General features: G+C 41.1%; 1 protein-coding gene across 8 annotated transcripts in view; it reads left to right on the plus strand.

Annotated features, from left to right (window-relative positions):
• The first annotated feature begins 5,548 nt into the window (after positions 1 to 5,548).
• ANKS6 (ankyrin repeat and sterile alpha motif domain containing 6) overlaps positions 5,549 to 15,825 on the plus strand; it is a 50,836-nt gene continuing 40,559 nt past the window's right edge. For all 8 annotated transcript variants that reach the window (XM_074824147.1, XM_074824155.1, XM_074824166.1 and 5 more), the window contains exons 1-3: positions 5,549 to 5,963; positions 8,749 to 9,248; positions 13,094 to 13,138. In XM_074824147.1, the coding sequence (XP_074680248.1) occupies positions 5,614 to 5,963; positions 8,749 to 9,248; positions 13,094 to 13,138 (895 nt within the window). In that variant the 5' untranslated portion in view covers positions 5,549 to 5,613. The remainder of the gene's footprint in view (positions 5,964 to 8,748; positions 9,249 to 13,093; positions 13,139 to 15,825) is intronic.

A 15,825-nucleotide genomic window follows, 5' to 3' on the forward strand; every position in this document is an offset into this window, starting at 1 on the left:
TTTTCTTAAACCTTTTTAAAAGTCTGTGGGCTTTAATTAAGATGAGAAGACTGAAATTTCTGAGCTGAATTACTTAAATTATGAAGATTTTTGCTCTGAATGTAAAAATAAGCCCTGGAGAAAAAAAATCTACAATTAATAAGGCAAATGAGTTCCCTGCTAGCCATAAAGCTTGTAGCAATGTTTTAATGGAAAAGTTCCTTTTAAGCAATTCGTTTTGTTCAGGCTTAATAACAAGGGAAGTTAAAACAATTGGTTTTGAGAGTTTTTTTAAAGATTAATAATGTTTAGTGAGCTATAAGTTCAGTTGCTTCAAGAGTTTCAGTTAGAAATAAATAAATGACAAGTCATATAAAACCTATCATTACTTATCTAGGAAGATCTATTCTGACTTCAGCTGTCAAAATTAAAACAGAAGATCGGTGGAATAATGAATACATTTGAAGAGTTTATTTTTAAAAAAGTGAAATCGTATTTTTTCACAAATGAAGAAACAAAATATTAACTAAACCTTTCAAAAAGTACTAAGAGAAGAATACTAAACACAATTCTTATGGACAATATGTAATTGTCCACAGGAACTTACATTATAGCAAATGTAATAGCTGAAATTAAGAATGTATCTGTTGCTTACTGAAATATCCATTTAAATTGCAGGCAATATTTAGTTTACCTAAAATATATGAGCTTATTGAAGGAATTGGTTCACAGACAAAGAAAACTTAAAGCAGTAAGTTAAGATGAACTATTTTACACATCTAATATTCTTGAAAGTTATTCTTATTTTGTAGTGATGACATATACATTGCAGAAAAAAATAGAGGTATTAAATTTTGCAAAAGCTTTAAAATCTTCCTCATACGATGTTTTATTTTAATTTTTTTTGGTTAGATCTGTATTTTCAGTCAAAATGAAGCAAAATTCTAAAATGGAAATGGGGTGTGGAGAAGTATCAGCATACTGCATTTTAAAAAAACTTCCTGAATTCATACTTTCAGGGGAAAAGAAAGTACCAAATAACGTGTTCCAGAATAGTGTTCCTAGTTTTAGCAACAGCCAACACTTACGAGTTCTAAAGAAAAGGGAAAAAATTATCAAAAGAACATGATACATTGCAGATAGATAGGAAATTTTGTCAAGAAAATTCAGCCAAGTTATAAAGCATACCCACTGGCAATAGCTTTGGATCTATGGATCATTGTTCACCATCGCTTTAAGTGGGTGTAAAATAGCATTGTCCTGCAAAGAAACAGCCCCCTCCAACTCCCACCTTGGCTGTTCTTTCTCTCTTCTGTCAGCACAAGTGTACCTGTATTTTTTAAATGTTATTATTCGCCCCATTGTCCTACCCGTGCCAAGGATTTTTTTATTAATGTGTTTGTGTTGAAAGTGTCTGTATTTGAGACAGCTGTGTAGCACAAGCAAAACATGAAATGGGCTGCACCCCGCTTTCCCAGCTGCAGGTCTGCACAGAAGGGTGGGTGTTGAGGTCCTTGGTGCTTCTGCGCGGACCCTGTCTTACAGGGTAGGCTTTGGGTCAAGAGTTAAGCTGGGTGCATAGCGCAGAGGCAGAGCGTAACTGGAATTTAGATGAGAGAAAGAACGGTGGATACAGAGGCCTAAAAATAAAATAGATTAAAACCACAGACTTGATGAGTGAGATAGAAACTGTCAGTTATTTCAGGGATCTTCTATCAGACTGATGAATGCTGCATAATTCTTATACTGATACGCCAATAAAAACAGGTGGCATTCAGTGGATTACTAAGGCAAGACCTAACCTGTACTAGTTTGCAGATCTTGGTAGTACGTATATGTGCATATGTACATATGTATGTCTGCATATATACACATACACACACACACAAACATAAAAAATACCTTGTTCAAAAGGTCATATGCAAGCCAGGATAGCTTAAAAGTAGGAAGGATATGCATGGCAAGGGCATTGATTGGTATATTTGCTTGCTATAGGTATGTTTTCTTGATATATGAATGTACTCTTAGCTAAATACCAAGCATGAACTGCAGGCAGTAGAAGAGATGTTGTACATAAAGGAAGCTGTGGCTAGCAAGCTTAGCTGTCAAAAAATATTGGAACAAAACTGCAGTTCTGTGCACAAAATACAGTATGACGTGACCTGTTACTGAATGTCTGTTATATTGGAAACCTGACTGATTTTTATAAATTCTTGTGCGGGAACAGTGAATTAAAATACTGAGTGGCAAATAATTTTTGAAAGTTTGGTTAAAGCTATGGCATATTCTGCAACACATAAATGAAGTAAATTCCTCACAAAGCTATAGCAGCTGGTTAGAGTAGACAAAGTGGAGAGTTGCTATATACACCATGATTAAAATTCTGAACCAAGAACTCAAGGGTATATTACGTGGTGGAATTAATCTTAGTCATCCTATACTGTAGGCACTTACCACCATTTTTTTTTTAGTACTTTTTTCAAGTTTATTTCTGTTTCTGTGCCTGAAGGGACCAAAGTTAACATATATTAGTCTAATGATACTTGGCGAAGCATCTGCTTTTCTGTGATGGTATTTCTAATATATGTGTCTGTCTTTTCATTAGGGCAGAGAGATGAGAGTCTTCACACAAAACACATACTAAAATTTTCAGGTTTTTTTAACTCATAAGTATGACTTCCTTGAGATTCAGATCAGTAAGGGTTTACAGTAGAAAATAAGCTCTTTACTCCTTGAATTGGCATGAAAATAATGCCATCATATTTGGGGATTTGAGATGCCGTCATACCCAGATACTCATAATGAAGATTATGACTGAGTCAGCTATCTCTAGTTTCCTGGATTTCTTTGAAACAGATTGCTTGACTACTTGCATTTTTCCCTTTCTGAGATGCTTTCGATTATGATGGTAATTTTATAATCTTCCATATTATGTGATCCTGAATTATATATGAGGTAGAAATTTGCTCATGTGTCATGGTATAACGGTACGTCCAAATGTGTTACATCCTATTACTACCCTAAGAGCAACAGAATTTTTTGTCACGTTACCTGGCCAATTTGTAGTTCTACATCACTGCATATTTGCCATATTATACTTACTTCACAGGTACATTACATGCCCTAATGGTTTCCTAGGCTTTGTTTCACAAATGATGAGTTCTGTGTCTTGCAGAACGATGATTCTGATTTTATCTCACCTCGTGTCACCTTGTATTATGACTAGCTTTAATAAAGCTTACATTGGCCCATTTATCTCCCGGCTGGTGTTTTGTTACCATCTACAATGGAGGCTTCTGTTAGAAAACTTTCACAAATGTTGACCTCACATGTTTGCTCTTGCCTTTTCTGCTTTTTGTGGTGGGCCTGTTCTGTTCCTTGCGCTTTTCTCATCTCCTTTAGTCTAAAGTAATTTTCTCATTCATCAGTTTTTTCTCTGTCATTTTAAATTATTTTAACCTTAGAGCAATCCAACACTGACCTATACAAATTAGCGCACTGATGACATGAAGGAATTTCTTCGTCAAAAGCAATGCATTTTTCCCAGATGAGGTTTGGACAAACCTCCCAAAGGATTAATGCACAATCTACACTTGAGAATATTGGTATTGTTTTCTCCTGTATTATCTTCCAACCTAAGTCTTCTCCATTATCTTACCTTAATGAACAGTTTGAAAGGCTTAGGTTGTTCTTTCATTGGTGAAGAAATCGAGTCCTATATTTTCCAGAGAGCTTAGTACTGCATCACCATGAGAATATTCTATAGCACTTTGTTCACTTCAGAAGAGACCTGATTATTTTTCCCTTGCCTCATGGTATTTTGATTCTCAATCAGTGACAGAAATCACTGAGTGATCATATCTGTATAAATGCCTAGGATGCTAACTGAAGATAGTAATGACCATCCGATGACAGCAGCAGAATTTAGCACAAATAATTTCCTCTCTCATTTTGCAAACCCCAACAAATATTTCCTATTGCTTACCTGTGAGTTTCTTAAAATAAGAGTTGCATCTTTTGCTGTTAGGTTCCTAATCACATTCATGATATCTTTGTCCGGAATTTCAAAATACTAGTTAGTAGAATTTGATGGCATAATCATCAGCTACATAACATAGATTTGTATGATCGACATGTTCAATAGCTTATATCCAAGATAAACTGGAGTGATCCTGTCACTAATTTGACTATATACGAACATGCACTTTGATATGGTAAGTATGACCCAGTTTTCTTCAATCATGAATAATGTATTGCATTAATCACTCCTGCCATTCCCTTTTTCCAAGCTCTGAAATCTATACATAGAGTGAATTGTACTGTCCAGTTTTACTGTAATGATAAATCTGCAAAGGTAATTTTTTTTTCTTTGCTGTAAACGGTACTTTCCCAGAGGATTGGTTTAAGTGGCCATTAACACAGCCAGTACTCATTTGCTGGAGTCTCTCTCCAAGTGTAATTTCTATGGCCCTTTGCTGCAATGGTCTGGCAATCTGGATTTGCAATTGGATCAGAAGCAAAAAGCCATGTAACTTGGGAGATAAGGATGCCACTGCCTAAAACCAGGGGATGGCTTCATTTTAGTGTCATTTGGTGGTTTCACTACACTCCCCATAAACCTCTTCTAGTCCTCTCATCCCCAAACCCTCCACCACTGTAGTAAGTGCCATGTTCTGATATTGAAGTCACTGATTGTAATAAAGAATGAACTGCCCAAACCTCTAGGACATGATACTATCCTTCAGTGACTGGTCAACTGGAGCCCCAGAGTTATTTCATCAGTGCTTTATTTATTTTTTTTCTTCGTAAATCAGTCTAACCTGGAAAAGATTTCAGGTTACAAGGGAGGCTCAAGCTAGAGAGAAGATACTTAGAAATGCCACAAGAAATCACAATTTTATGCCCAAACTCTTTAAACCATAAGCCTAACTGATTGGTTATCAGGGGTTGGGAAATTTGTTTTTTGACTAATAACTGTGAATCTTGAATTTCAGTGAAGGGACTGGTTTTGAGCTAAAAAGGGAAAACAAAGTAGGAAGGTGCAAGTGAAGGCTGAACTAAGCGGAGTGGGGCTGGCAGAGAGAGACCACACCAGGCTGTAGAAGTCATATTAGAAAGCAGGATAAAGGGATTGTCGGGTGAGCGCGAGTAAGCCCCGGAGCGAAGGCTTGCTGCCGTGACCCCACGCAGAAAAGCACCTAATGCAGAGACGCTTCTTTGTATGGGATCCAGTAACGGTAGCAGGCACACGGCGTGGAAAACGGCTGCAGCCCAGATGCGAGTGGATGCCAGGAAACACCTGGGGAAGGGGCAGGAGCCGCGGTGACCCAGGCGCTGGCTGGGGCCAGGAGGGGTGACACCGCCGGGGCAGGGCCAGGGCAGGGCGACCTGGCGGGGAGAGGCGCCGAGGCCCCCGGGCCGGGCGGGGAAGCCCGTTCCCGTCTCGGAGGAGCGCTCCCGGCTGCCCCTCCCCGCCTGGCGAGAGCGGCCGGGGCGCTGCGGCCGCCCTCGGCCGGCCTCCTCCCGCCGGCGGAGTCCCCTCCTCCCCGCTGCCTTCCCAGCGGCCGCCGAGCCGCCGGCGGCGGGGGGGCGGTCGCGGGCGGCCGAGCTGCTCGGGGCTCGCCGGCGCTGCCCATGGGGGAGTGCGGGGTGCCCCCCCAGGTCCAGCTCTTCCTCCGCGCCTGCGAGCAGGGCGACTGCGAGACGGCCCGGCGCCTCTTGGGGCTGCCCGGCGGTGGCGACCCGGCGGCCCCCTCCTCCTGCGGGACCGAAGAGGCAGCGGCGACGGAGCCCCGGGGCGGCGAAGCGTCCGCCTCGCCGGCTCCCGCCGTGCCCGTGGACTGCACCGACGAGGCCGGCAACACCGGGCTACAGTTCGCCGCGGCGGGGGGCCACGAGCAGCTGGTCCGGTTCCTGCTGCGGAAGGGGGCCTCGGTACAGAGCAGGAATCACTACGGATGGAGCCCCCTCATGCAGGCGGCCAGGTAGGGGAGGGATCAGGGAGAAGGGGGGCGTCTCCGGACGCCATCTCGCCTCGCCGCGGGGCACCGGCCTAGTCAACGGCAGGGCGGTTACCGCGCCGGCGGCAGCGGCGGGGCGGGGAAGGGAGGGCCTCGGCGGCCCTCCCTTCTCCGCCCCGCCGCTGCCGCCGGCGCTCGGCCCCTTCGCCCTCAAAATCCCGCTCCCCAGGCCGGGGGAGGGCGCCTGGGAGCGCCGCGGGGGCTCAAGGCGGGTTAGCGTGCGTGAGGGCGGGCGGGGAAGGTGCCATGTTGTAGGCCGCGGTTGCTCGTCGCTGGTAGAGCGGGGTGGGGATCCGAGGGGTCACCTGTTGCCTTCCCCGGGGGTGGGTGAGGAGGGGTTGTTGGGTTTTAAATTTGGGTAAGCGTTACGCTGGGGTGTTAGGTTTTCCCTTTCAGTGGGAAGGATGTGGTGATTGAAGCTGTGCGTGCTGGGTTTTTGGGTAAAGCCAGGGCAGAATCGCAGTCAGAGGTGACCTGAATGTGAAAATGCTGCGCCCATCTTTCCATCTGTGGAAATAAGATATGTATACACCCTTACTTCATGGGTTTGGGTTGTTGGTTTTTTTTTTGGTATGTGTGTGTCTTACCTACCTGTTGAGAACTCACCTCTGACATAAAACATACTGAAGCAAACAGAAATAATTAATTTCACTTGGCTTTTCCATATTTTCCTAAGCAGCTCACTGGAGAATTATGGAAAATCATTGCTGAGGGTTTTAATGACAAAACTGGATTGTTTTCCGCATCAGTGACGCCATGCCTCATGTAACCCACCGCTGGGTTGTGGGAGGTCCCTGTATTGCTAATGCTGGTGTTTGTGTTTATATATACAAGTACCCTTTGGGTTTACAGATGTGTTTTGCAAGGTTGGAGGGTAGTGCTTTCTATAATAATGGATTGCTTAATTGAGAGGAGAAATGTTTTTTGGTGGTTTTTTTTTTTTTTCATAACATTAAAGTACTTGGAAGAAAAGAGTCTGTTTCATTTCTCTTTTCAGTTAAAGCCCATAGAAAGTTCCTAAAGAATGAGTCACACAGCTGGTTTCCCAGTAAGAACGAGGAAGACAAGGTTCAACAATTTTGTTATTTTATGAAGGTTAAAAAAAAAGAAAAGGAAAAAAGTTGCAGGAACATTCCTGGATTTTTTTTTTTCCCCTTAATGAAAACCGTACTCTTATTCTCTAAGAACAATAAACTCAAATCAGAATAACCATTTCACTGTTTTAAAGAAATGACTTGCTGCCATTTGAAAAGTAGGTATCATTGAAACCTGTGGAGAAGGCATAAAGTGGGAGAGCGTGTTTCTTTCTTCTTTTTAATGGATAACCAAAAAGGAAACGTAGTGTTTGTACAAACGTAGGTTTTGAACTATGTACATGTTTAATTTTCTGGCTGTGGTTAGCCCTGTTGAAATTGGACAGGAGATAGCATATATGCATTAAATTAATCACATGTACAGGGTTGCAGGCTCTACTGAGGTGATGCAGTGAAGGCTACCAGGATAGACCTAGGGATTAGACAGGCCCCTCAGGCTTACTTCTGCAGCTATGTACTTTCTGAAATGAAACTAGGGAGTTCTGGTCTCCTGTTAGCAGTTAGTAGCATTCTTTCGGATTTCCTCAACTAACATTTGCTTTGCTGCAGTATACAAAGGCTGCTTTGAGGATCAAAGTTTGATTGTGTTAAACACTGCACAAACATGTAGTAATGCATGATATCTGCAACAAGAGCACAAAGTACACATCTTGTCAGTGTATTATGTTTATTAAGATATGGGATTCCTCAGCTGAGGAGCAGTAAAGGGTTTCCATTATTTCACGGTTAGCTAGATGGTTGGGTTTATGGCTTGCATGATTGTCTTTTACTCACTGACAAACTTCTGGTAGTCAAGTGGTATCAAAGCTGGGTCACTGGTAAAACTGGTGTCAAGGGTTTAATGCTTTAATACTAAGTTTCCTTATTGGAAGATATCTGATGTTACACAGGATTTTCATTTAGCCTAGTGATCCAGCTATATCCTGAAGTCATAACACAAGCCTCACGTAGCAACTGCAACACAGAGTTGAACCACAGGACAAATGGCATGCCCATTACCAGTCCCTGTACGCTCACCATCATGATGCTGGGTGTCCCCAGTTGTCAGGAAGGAATATGTGGCTGGAAGCCAGCTCAAGCCCCTTCCTCTTTTCAAAATTGGTTTCATTGGTTGCTCAGTTTTGGTGCTCTGTGTTGGGCTTAACACAGTCTGGCTGACTCAGGAGGGTAATACTTTCTGTGATTGTTTTAGGAAAGGCCTTTCACACAGCCAGTTGTCCCACTCTGCTGATAGAGCTGTTTCTTTAAAACAAAGGCCACCCTCTGGACCCCTTTGTGTTGAAAGAAGTTCAGCTTTACAACAGCTGTGGCCACTGGCTGTGTTCTTTGAGCTTCATGGGCACATGCCTGTCTTCTCTGAGCCTTCTTCCATTGTGGGGGTTCGTTGATGGTTCACAACTGGAAAGCAAGGGATGATGCAAATACAAAAGCCTGGCTATCAAGTTTATAGAACGGTCTTTTTTTTTTTTTTTCTTTAGCTTTGACTCTTTGAAGTTTTTATTCTACTTTTTCAGTGCATGCATGATCCCACATAGTATATTAGTCAATAAGCCAATTTGGTAACAAAGTTTTCTGTGTTCAGAGTATGTCGCTTTTCTTTGAGAAGCCTCTGCCATCCAAGGTGTTAATTCTCCTCCTTATCTCTTTCTCTTAAGATTTGGACATCTAAGCGTGGCTCACATCTTGCTGGAGAATGGTGCTGATCTCAACGCACAGAATAAGTTAGGAGCCAGTGTCCTCACAATGGCCTCCAGAGGTGGCCACGTCAGCATGGTGAAATTGTTGCTGGAATCTGGAGCTTTTGTAGACAATTATGACCATTTTAGCACAAGTGTACTTAACAGCAGCAGAGATGACCTTCCCGATATCACTCCGCTAATGGCAGCTGCTCAGCATGGACATGAGGCAGTGGTACATCTGCTATTAGACTGGGGAGCTGATTGTAATTACACTGTGAAGACTATGGGCTGGAGTCCTTTAATGCTGGCAGCTGTTAGTGGAAAGGTGAGCTTGGCACAGCAGCTCATGGAGAAGGGTGCCAATCCTGATCACCTGAATGTACTACATAAAACACCTTTTGAAATCTCTGTTGGCTTCAAACACAAAGACATGAAGGACTACCTGGAATCCCTCACAACAATCAGACCCCAGGCAGGTAAGGAGCGTTTTTTGTTTCGCTTTCATGAAGTTTTGTTTGTATATTTAGAAATTGAAGGGGTTATTTTATGTGTACATGATGTTCTTTATGATATGCAACTAGACTCTTTTGAAAATGTTGGAGTAGGTACACCTACCTCGGGTGAGGGAGGAATGCCCAACTTCAGCAGATTACCTCCACGTTAGCATGACGAGATTCCTGTCCTGCAGTAAAAATAATGTGAAACATTTTAAAATGTTTTCAATGTTTTTTACTTTTAAAACACATGATCCAGGTGGTCATTTAGGGAAGAAAATTACAAAGGCCTACTTGAAATGGCACTAAAAAAGGGACATAAAAAACAGAGTAGGATATCAAAGAAAGACTATCACAGACTCAAAGAAAACCTAAAAGATAGAAAATCTAGAAAACCTGTATTGTAAGGGGAGACTGAAGAAGTTCAATCTGTCTAGTTTCATGAGGAGGTGGTTAAGAGGCATGATTACTGAAGTGTCCACATTAAGGACAGGACGTCCAATATTGGAGGACCTTTTTATATGGCAGCCAAAGAAAAAGACCCGTGAGTTTGAAGTTAGAAGAATTTGAATGGATAGTAAGACACTATGTTTTGTGGTGAAGCTTAGACTTGGAGTGACTTAGTAGAGGTGTGCAGTCTCATAGTTGCATTCAAGGTTAAATGCCTTTCTAAAACCCATCGTTGGATTGTCTCCACTGGGTATCACATACAAGGCCTGTGACATGCAGAAAACCAAATGAGGTTAACCTAACAGTTTCTTCTACCACTCTCTGAATATATGAAACCTCCTCAAAGTCCTTTGGTAATGGACTATATTCTAAGAAAACCAGGTATTAATGTGGATGAATAACAAGTCAGCATGTCCCCTACTTTTCTCTTCCTTGCAGGAGAGGGGAATACTTAGTTAACTTCAGGACTCCATAAAATTTATAAGCAACCTCCTCCCTTCAAATGGGAATATGCCTGTTTCTTTGTGCACACGCACAAATAGGCACGCAGACTGCTCGTGTATGTACAAAACTACATTAAATTAACATTATTTCAATGCAATTCTCAAAATGAAGTTAAATGCTGCTTTTATGGTTTTTACTTTTGCTCTGTAATGCATTCGTTATGTGCACTGAATGGGACAAGAGAATTGATAAAGAAACATTTAGTGACCCTGTACTTAAAGAATGTGTGGTGGTCATGTAGCTTTAGCCATGAGGGTGGAAGGATATAAGAAATTGAAGATTTTGTACAGAGAGGTAATGTCTTATTCTAGGAGATCTGAAAGCTTAGCAAGGTGTGAGCAAACTTAGAAGACAACATTTTTCCTTCAGTCTTAACCAGTATGTCCAGTATCATACACACAACCAAAAGGACAGAATAGTATATTGTATGTCTTTACCAGTAATTTTCCAAGTTCTTTTAATTACTAAGCAAATTTGTATTCTGTTGACAGTTTTTTGTATGTACTTTCCCAGGATTTTTGGTTTTATTGAAGATAAAGGGTAAACCTATTTGCTGTCACCTGTCAGTTTGAAATGTTAATGAATTTAGTTTTAAAAAATCTTTTGTGTACTGTGGATATCTCTCCCAGATACCTTTCCAAATTAGCTTTCCTTTCTAGCTGGTTCTATAAAATATTGTTATTAATGTCTTATGTTAGTTCTGTTAAAGTATTGTGGATTTGCTTCTCTTTCTTCTTTGGAAGTTTGTTTATGCTAACAGAAATGCATTAAATCTGTTCATGAAATCAGACAGTTTGGTTTGGTCATTGTGTTGGACGTTTGAATGGACAATAGTCCACTCTAAGCTCTCTGCCACTTGTGATACGCAAATAGGCTTATTTAAATCTTACCTAATTATGTCTGTATTACACTGCCGTGTAGACATGTCTGCAATCCCCAAAATTGTTAATTTTTATTTGTATTTGGTGTCATTCCTGCAGGTCAAGCTTCCCTTGTACTTTAAGAAGCAAGGACAAAAATCTGATGTTTGTTTCTGCTTCAGAGAAGGTGTTAACTTAGTCAGATGTTGACTCATAGGTTAAGCCATGCTATCAGACCGAACCGGCTGACTGTACACGTTTGCTCATGACCACTCTCTGAGGAATAGCCATCGTGAATCAGACATCTGTGGGATTCACTAGTGCAGCGCTTTATACCTTGCCTGTGCGTTTGCACATACAGAACGTATGTGCAGGCAAAGTTGGCCTGATGAGTCTTGGAAGTCTTCTGTAGTCGTACGACTGAGAGTATTGGAGAAGTCTGTTTAAGTTGGGAGAGTGGACTTGCTTTAAAGCAGATGAGTATTCCTGTCACCTCTGCTGAGCAGGAGTTTCCATCAGCAGAAGGGTACTAACTAAGTGGGGCAGAGAGGGGCATAAAAATGTTAACGTTCCACACAAATTTCTGCGTTGGTTTTTGACAATGGCTTAAAACTCCTCTTGGAGTCTTGTATATCCTGGGAAGAAAAAAGATCCTTTCTCTGATACGGAAGGCAGCAGAAAAGGAACTTGTCTTCTGATTGGTTGCCATAGATAGGGTGAATTGCCTCCCAAAAGAAGACAACTCTCTTCTCAGGGCTGTTTTCAGTAGCAAATTCAGAACTACCCGAAATGGCCTGGGTGTTGCTGGTGTTCTGTCCGTGTCTTTACTTCGGCTTACCTGGACAGCAGTCCTTCCTTCTGGCATCTCCCTGTGGTCTCCTGCTCCCTGAGGCTGTCTCTCTTCCAGGCTTTTCACATGCCAAGTATGGCATCTGGTCCTTTCCTAAACTAATCTTCTGAAATCTGTTTTCCAGTGGTGAGCTAATGCACAGTTCCTTCTATAAGAGCAGTTTCTGAACCAGGAGAAAATGTAGGACCCACCGCTCTCCTTCCTGCTGTTAAAATAAGAGTTTCTCATGGCTTTTTGGACTTTCCATCAGTTGCTTTTGTTCAGCATTTTCAAATTGCTTCCTTTGGAGTCCAGCTATGAACATTAATTTTTCTGTATTATAAAACCAGCAGAATTTGGCTCAGGAAATCTCAACACCTCCTTGCCTTCCTTAAAATCTTTTTACCTGATTGATTCTGTAGTGTCAGTAATGCTTTGGAAGATGGACGAGGATATATTTTTCAGGCTTGAGTGGAAGGTGCAAAATATGTCACTATTTTTTCCTCATCTTACCTAGTGTCAGCAGTTTCAAAGTTCTTTGAAGGCATGTCAAAGGAATGATCCTTCACTGAAAATATTAAAATTTCTAATAATTACAGTTTTTATTATGGGGATGGTGATCTGGGAGCTGAAGGATTAATGCACAAATAGCAAGCTGTGTAGTTAAATCATCACTATTATTTTGTGACCTTCACAAATTAACCTGGCAATATTCAAGAGGAAATAAAAATGGCACAGTTTGTAAAACTCCTTTTGAGTCACTTTTCAAAATAATCCTGTGCTATTTGACTGTTGGCTGTTGTGTGGAGGATTACACCAGACCACAGAACCATACTGTGTTTCTTTAATTGATATTTTAGTCTTCCAGGAAGGAAACACAGAAGTTTCCAAATACTGGAAAATTTCCTGATAGAGAATGGAAGTTGAAAGGCAAAAGCCTGTACTGGTGCTTTATTATAGTTTGTAGCATTAGCTCTGCACAGAGAACCATACAGGTGAGTCATTCTTCCCAAAGAAAATAAAAAAGTTATCAGTGTTTTCTTTGTTCTTATTAAATGTATGTCTAAACATATGTTTTATGGTATCTTTATGTAAATTTTAAAATAGTTTTTGCTATAAAAATTTTACTAGAAATTTTTGATTTTTTTAATGATTGCTAGTAGAAATATTTATATTTCTTCCAGATACAGAAAAGAGGCAACCTGATGTCTTTCATGCTTTGAAATTAGGTAAGTACTTACAGGATTTTTTCACCACTTCTGGTTCTTGTAATTTCAGAGCATGTTTGTTTGCTAGCATGGGAAACCAAGACATGTTCTGTTTTTACATGTGGCTTTGGGTATTTTCTTATTTTTCTTTTAATTTAAAAAATGTGTTTATTTCTTCACGTTCCAATATGAGAAAATCTTTATGAACTCCTGGTTGTGCTCTTCATGCCAAAATGGTGTGTTACAGTAGTTCCAGTTATTCTAAGACCATGCTACCTTTAATACGATGTTTTTGTCCTTCCTCATAAACTTGAAGTGTGAAAACAAAATTGCTAATTGGTGCAAAAAATATGAGCATTGTATTTGCTCTTTAAAGTTCTTTCAAGGAAAGAGTGTTTCAGATTTTGCCTGTTCTCTCATGAGCAAGAGTGGCTTTCATGAGCACACAACTGGTGAAACCGTTCTGTGGCAAACGGAAAGAGCCAGTGCCATCCTGTTGACTTAAATTTGGTTTGGGTTCTGATGGGTTGCACCCCAGTGGATGGCAAGCTGCTTTCTGGTTACCTCTTTTCCTGGATCTTCCAGCATAGAAAAAAGTGCTGAAGGGAAGGGTTTGGCCTGAGGCTTCCTATCTGATGGCTTTGGCATGGGAAACAAGACTATTCACTTCCCGCTGAGATTCCGGGTACTGTTGCAGGTCAGAAAACTCTGCACTGTTTGCAATCTCTTTGACAGGCTAGAGAGATTCAGTATTTGAATCTTATCTGATTCTTGCTCTTACAGTTGGCATTTTGCCATTTAAATGTTTTCAGCTATTTGATAGCATGATAGCACGTTTAGCCTATTGCCAGCAGTATTATTATATAAGCAGTCAGAAAAAAAAATAGTCACTCGGTAGTAAAGTTCCTGATGGATATTTTTTTTTTCCAAATATTGGAAGATGTCATTCCCATGTGAGATTAAATCTTATGTCCAGTGAAGCCATGAGATGTGCCCCATGAGACCTAAGGGGGGGGTCTCTTATCCAGTGAGTCTGCCCTTACTTGGGACTGAGATGCTCCAGACAGTGAGGAAACATTGGTAGTACATCCTTGCACATGCAGTGAGCCTAATAATGCTTACTGGTGCTGTGCTTTCTATGTCCGTGGCACAGAAAATCTGATCATAGTGCACTGAAAGTTGACTCTCCCCCTCCTGACTGTGATACATGCATACAGAATAAGTAAGCTTTAGAGTTGAGCACAGCTGCCTCACATTCCAACTTTTTTGTCCGTGTACCCACTCCTGACTGTAACATAATCATGAAGCCTTTAATATGGTTATGGTTCACCTTGCTTTCAACAGGGAGCTGCAACCTGAAGAGAGCTCTGAGTTAGTAACTGTCAGAGTTTCTGTTGGATTTTTAGATCTTTTTTATTATTACTATTATTATTTGTAAATGAGTGATTTTTGTGAAGGAAAATGCCATTTTTTTCTGAACATCTGTCCAAAAGGATTTCAGCAGTGCATCTTTAAATCAACAGTTATCTTCCAAGTTTTATTGTGGCTGCATTCCTATTGAAAAGTTAGAGGTGTGTTCTAAGTGGGCAAGCCTGGCCTTAGTGTTCAGATCTCATCCTGGGTTTGGTACAACAATTTCACAGTTGCTTTTCAGTTACCCATTGTAAGTCACTTTCTCAGGAACTTTATGGCTTTTCAGACTACCAGAACTAGAAATGGGCAGACGTAATAATGGAGAAGAAAGAGGTTATAGGTAGCAGTATCAGGAGCACTCTCTTAAATGTTAACTCTTCACACTTAAGCCACGAAAACCTGTTCCTAGGAAAGCCTCACGTCTGTTAGATTTTAGAGAGTTCAGCTGCTCTTCTTGTACCCCTGTGACTTTTAGTTTGAGATTTATAAACGTTAGCGCTAGGCTGGAAGGAGGCTTAGGGGGAGAGCCAAATGAATACTTGTCAGCACACTCCTTTAGTTTTTTTCTGAAACACTTGGCTATGGATGGCAGCACTGTGAAAAGAACAGCTTACTAGGTTAAGAAGTGTCCAGGCCAGAGTTCAAAGTCAATTCTGGAGTCTCTGTAGGTTCCACAGTTTCTATTTAACAAAGTCTGTGATGCGGCTCTGTGTTAAAAAAGCTACCTGCTGTCTTTTACTAAATTGAGACATAAGAAAAGTAGTTCTGTGCTTTTGTATCTTTGTTGTTTCAGTAAATTAGTTGAGTGGCATGGGTGGGTGTTCGTTTCAGTGAGTGCATTCAAGTGCCTGCAGGGATTCTGGGATTCTGACTGTTTTTCCAAGGAAAATGTTCATGCCTATGATTGAGTTGAAGGCAGCCCATGTCATGAAGCAGTTTACCATCTGAAGTTTTTTTTAAAGGTGAGAATTTTTCCATTTGCATGGCAGTGGATGATTTGCTTTTTCTTGCCTCTGTTACTATGGTGGTAAATACTCAGTCACAGAGATCTCTTTTTCCTCTTAACTTCCCTACTTTTGCCTGCCATATGCCATCAAAAAAGTGAGATGGGTGAGCTTAAGCACTCAAGATAACCCTGACTACTTCATACATAGTGCTTGTTCCTACTTTTGTTAAGATTTAGAAATAAAACCACCCTGTTTAAAATATGTTCAGTAGCGTGTTTTGTACTGTTTTTTGTAATCTAGACAAGAACTCAATGACTACCTGCCTCTTTCTGTGAACATTAGGTTCAC

This window comes from Strix aluco, chromosome 1, assembly GCF_031877795.1.
Source record: "Strix aluco isolate bStrAlu1 chromosome 1, bStrAlu1.hap1, whole genome shotgun sequence".
Classification (NCBI taxonomy): Eukaryota; Metazoa; Chordata; class Aves; order Strigiformes; family Strigidae; genus Strix; species Strix aluco.